At 41.1% G+C, this 4,432-nt stretch overlaps 1 protein-coding gene across 1 annotated transcript; it reads right to left on the minus strand.

Annotated features, from left to right (window-relative positions):
* Positions 1 to 2,349: 2,349 nt before the first annotated feature.
* LOC120639151 (E1A-binding protein p400-like) lies at positions 2,350 to 3,478 on the minus strand. Its single transcript, XM_039915177.1, has 4 exons — positions 3,353 to 3,478; positions 3,172 to 3,267; positions 2,942 to 3,040; positions 2,350 to 2,813 (listed from the first exon to the last, which is right to left on the minus strand). The coding sequence occupies exons 1-4, from the start codon at positions 3,393 to 3,395 to the stop codon at positions 2,776 to 2,778; spliced, it is 276 nt and encodes a 91-aa protein (XP_039771111.1). The 5' UTR covers positions 3,396 to 3,478; the 3' UTR covers positions 2,350 to 2,775.
* Positions 3,479 to 4,432: the final 954 nt, after the last annotated feature.

Here is a 4,432-nt window from a genome sequence, read left to right on the forward strand (position 1 = left end):
AATTGGCCTTATATGAAGGTTGATTGGGCCTAGTGATAATTGACAAGACACTTAACAGTACTCATTTTCCTTGCGTTGATTGGGGCAACGCAAGGAAAAGAAGACCGACAGCAATCTGACCGGTCAGAACGGTTCGTCGAGTGGTCTGACCGGTCCCCAGGGCGGTCTGACCGGTGCCCAGACCGGTCTGACTGGTGTGTCCAGTAAATCTAGAAATTCTTCCATAGTTGGAATTAGAACAAGGCCGAGCTACAAAGAGCTCCTAGCCAAATATGAGAAGGAGGGAGCTGTCCAGAAGCAGAAGGAACGGCAAGAGGATGCCAAAAGTACCAAATCAATGTCAACATCTAGGGAGAAATCGAATTCTCACCTACGTCAAGGTAATGGTGTTGTTACGTCAAATTATGAGCTGATTGCTCCATAGTTCTGGTCATATCCTTGTTATTATACACCTTTGGATTATAGTAGGATGTATATGCAACCATATTATATTCAATATCCTTCTATATATCCAAATTGTATTTCACAAAGACCGATTAGCAATAATCTGATAAAAAAAGACCTTAATTGCAGCAATGAGAGTGAGAAGAACGTGAAGGAAGATTCAAAGTACTTACAGCCGAGGTGGTTTCCCTCAGGCTTGTCTCACACTCAAAAGAGAAGGTTGCAACGTTTACGTGATCAAGAAAAGATGGAGCAACAAGTGGAGGTCGAGCTAACAAAGCCAATAGCTATGAAGAAGGTTTGGAGGTCAAACCAAATTGTTTCATCATCAACTTGAAGAAAAGCAAGACATGGACGATAATTTTTATCGCCCTTAGCATAAAAAATAGCTGATGCATAGTAATCATTGCCTTAGATAATTTTGGTCAAGAAGAGTGTTCTTTGGCACGCAAGTTTTGCCAAAGGAAAGGGGGGCATATGTTGACGATCAAAATTGGCAGCATAATAGACCAACCGGTTTGACCGGTCACCCTAGGCGGTCTGACCGGTTTGTGACGCTGTAGCCGATCCGGAAGGAGCCGACCGGTCTGACCAGTGGGTCTGACCGGTCCAAGCAGAGTCCAAGTACAACTAGAGTTTTTCATAGATTTAGATCTTGTAATAGGATTTCTTGCATGGCCAGTCCACCCACCCTATAAATATAAAGGGTCACGGCCGATTGAGGCATCCAATCGATCAAAATACAAAACAAATCTACTATTTCATTGTCTTTACTTTTATCTCTCAACCCTAGCCCTTCCAACCCCATTATCTGCTGTTCTTCCTTTGTCTCCGCGACGTCTGAAGGCGTTCTATGTGGCATGCTGATCCTAGAACAACCCTACGTGCGCTTGCCCTGATGGGGTCCCTCCCGGGCTAGCGTTCGTCGGACATCGCTGTTTTATCCCGGCGACCGGTCTGACCGCCTTACGCAGGAGGCGCTGCATGGAGCCCCTCCTCGCGCCGCGCGACCGTGCGCACTCATGTGTTGGCCCTAGCCAACAGTAACTAAAAATATGTGGAAATTGGATGTGAAATAGCATATACAAGACACGGTCCTGAACCGGTTATTGGCCTTATATGAAGGTTGACTGGGCCTAGTGATAATTGACAAGACACTTAACAGTACTCATTTTTCTTATAGGTTATGTATTTTTTTATAGTGAAATTTCGCGCCATGTGCTACTTAATTTGACAACAAGCAGACAACTAACCACGTTATTTATGGGATTCGGTTACTAGTAGGTATTGAAATGAAAAAGCAGTTTCTGCAGTAGTTGACTATAACAAGTAATCACCTTTTTGTGTTCTGTTGATATTGTTTTTGTATAGGGAACCAGCGCAGCAGCCCATTTCGAAACCCATTTCTCCGCGCTCACATGCGTCAAGCCTGTAATCAAACTCGTTTGTTCGTACGTACTAGACGAGCCAAGCTTAAATAAGCCGTTAAGTAATTAAAAATGGCATCATATGGATGATTATCAGCTTCATTAATTACGTGGTGGCCACTCGGTAATAATGAGGAGCGTTTTAACGTAAAAAAATGTCTTTTATTTTAAAAATTCAAGCACGTTGCAGTCTAGCCACCAATACTTACAAATCACAAGCACAATAGGGAGGGCAGAGCCCCCAATCAATCCTCTATAGCCGCAGGGTAACTAGCCAAATTTGGCTGCCATCTCACGATGTCATCTCGGGTTTGTGTCATCTCACATATTTTATTGTTTTCAAAGGATGAAAGCCATTTCTCCCAAGTGACATCCAAGTGCAATTCACATGTAGTCTTGGCTAAACATATATTCATCGGTATTATATAATTTGTTGTATCTATTAAATTTTTATGAGAAATTACATTTCTTTCAAAGTAAAGTATATATCAGCATATATATACGAATGTACATTATTATCCGAGAATATACACACCCAAATGCACCATGTTTTACATAAGCGATAAAAAAATATGTAGCGACTATATATACTTGAGAACTGCTGCATCCGTTCCAAATTATAGGTTGTTTGACTTTTTTGACCTCAAATTTGACCTCTCGTCTTATTAAAAAATTTGTGCAAAATATCATTTATTTTGCTGTAGCATGATTTATCAATGCAAGTTCTTCGATAATATTTTAAAATTTGACTATATTTTAATAATTTTTTTAAATAAGACGAGTGGTCAAACTTGGTATCAAAAAGTCAAACAACATATAATTTAGAATGGATGGAGTAGGTATTTGCAATAAACCATTTAACTAGTATATATTCCGCATAGCTTTTGTAGATCCACAAGCTAGGCTAGTACTTCACATCACGCGACATACCATTAGCAGAATCTGAAAAACGAGAGTAATACAGATAACGTCAGGGTTAATCATCCTAAAGCCCAGCATGCATGCAGTTGAAAATAGAATCTAAACGAGTACATAAGCATGCCCTGTACTGGTTAGGTGTGTCTACGTACGTTTTTTTCCTCCATTTTTGTTTCTTTTTTCTGCTGGTTGGTACGGCGGCTGCAACGTGTTGGGTCCCCGCGGATTCTGCGTACCTAAATTCGATGGAGCTGCATGGATGGACAGGACGCACAAGAGGAAAATTAAGATCGAAACTTAAGGGCTATCAGTCATGTCCGTAATTGCTTATTAATCCATCATATTCATGTCTCATTCGATATGATAGTAAGGTCGTACTAACCAGCTTGCGAGGGTGGATTTTTTTGCTGAGCAAGATACGGCGTTTGGCCGGCTGGTGGTGGTCCTCCGAGGGCAGGCAAGTCAGCAGCAGACATCCCTGTGTTTCCAACGAGCCTATGAGACAATGCAAAAAAAGGCCAAGCAACTCAACCATTATTGATACCATCTAGACTTAGGCGCACCGTTAGCAGAAGGTTTGTTCTTGGCTTCCTGCTTCCTCGGCATAGTGTTGTTGGTGCCAAATGTCCGATCAGTTATGATCAGCTTTATGTATGTACGTGTTTTGTTTCAGGCAGCCCTAGGCATGCTGTGGACATCATATATATAGCTGGGCATTCATGCTTGTGCCGTAAGCTATACTTGATACAACTCGCGCTGTTCCTCTCTCCCTGACATTGTGGTGCAATTTACAGCAAGATTTTCCTAGGTACATTCGTTCAATTGATCGATATCTAACCATGCATACTTGGGGTCAAATTTGTTAAATGACAACCTGACAAAATTAGGGTACGATATCAACCGTATAAGTTGGGTCTCCGCGTGAACCGAGCGTGTTAGTCTCCAGCATGCACACATATACCTGCATTGTCATTCTCTGAACATCATCGTCACTGGGAAGCAATCTCTAGTAATACAATCGGTTTGTTCCTGCACTTCTCTTAGAAGATCACATGTAGGATGTGTCCGAGCGAAGCAGTTAACGACTAGTCAAAGGGGTTGCATTGTCACCTAGCTACGCACAGGACATGGTCACATGGATGGGCCATAGACCGTCCAGGATCATCGTTCGATCAGGCAGCACGAAGAAATTTCCGACATGACTTTGTACTTTTGTTAGTTCGAAAATAAATTTTGTCAATTTTCTAAATGCAAATATTTTAGACAGTGCTTGGAATACCTGTAGCAGCAGTGTTGTTTTCGTGTTTATATATGTTGAAATGTTCTTCTGAAGGTTGGCATATATATGTTGATTTTTTTCCATCTTTAATTTCCAGCTAAATTTTTAAGTGACATAGATCTTAAACTTGTTGTTCTTCTGTGCGGTGATTGAAGAAAGATCTTGTTAGCCTATAGACATGGTATGCAAATAGCCTGATGTGTAGACAAGAAAGAACATATATATGTGTAAGCAGAAAGATTATTTTCGGGCACCTTCAAAGTTCAAAATCAAGTTTAGTACAGACAACAACCTCAAATCGATAGCGTATAAATATTCACACAACATACGGGCTGTAATATAATAGAAGACTAACTGTTCCCTG

This window comes from Panicum virgatum, chromosome 6K (assembly GCF_016808335.1).
Source record: "Panicum virgatum strain AP13 chromosome 6K, P.virgatum_v5, whole genome shotgun sequence".
NCBI classification, from domain to species: Eukaryota; Viridiplantae; Streptophyta; class Magnoliopsida; order Poales; family Poaceae; genus Panicum; species Panicum virgatum.

What these genes read in the sequence shown, in the direction of transcription:
- LOC120639151 (XM_039915177.1), bottom strand. Translation starts at nt 3,395, where the DNA reads ATGCCGAGGAAGCAGGAAGCCAAGAACAAACCTTCTGCTAACG. An exon ending in GAACAAACCTTCTGCTAACG is followed by an intron (nt 3,268 to 3,352) that starts GTGCGCCTAAGT and finishes TTGGAAACACAG; the next exon opens with GGATGTCTGCTGCTGACTTG. An exon ending in AAATCCACCCTCGCAAGCTG is followed by an intron (nt 3,041 to 3,171) that starts GTTAGTACGACC and finishes CCATCCATGCAG; the next exon opens with CTCCATCGAATTTAGGTACG.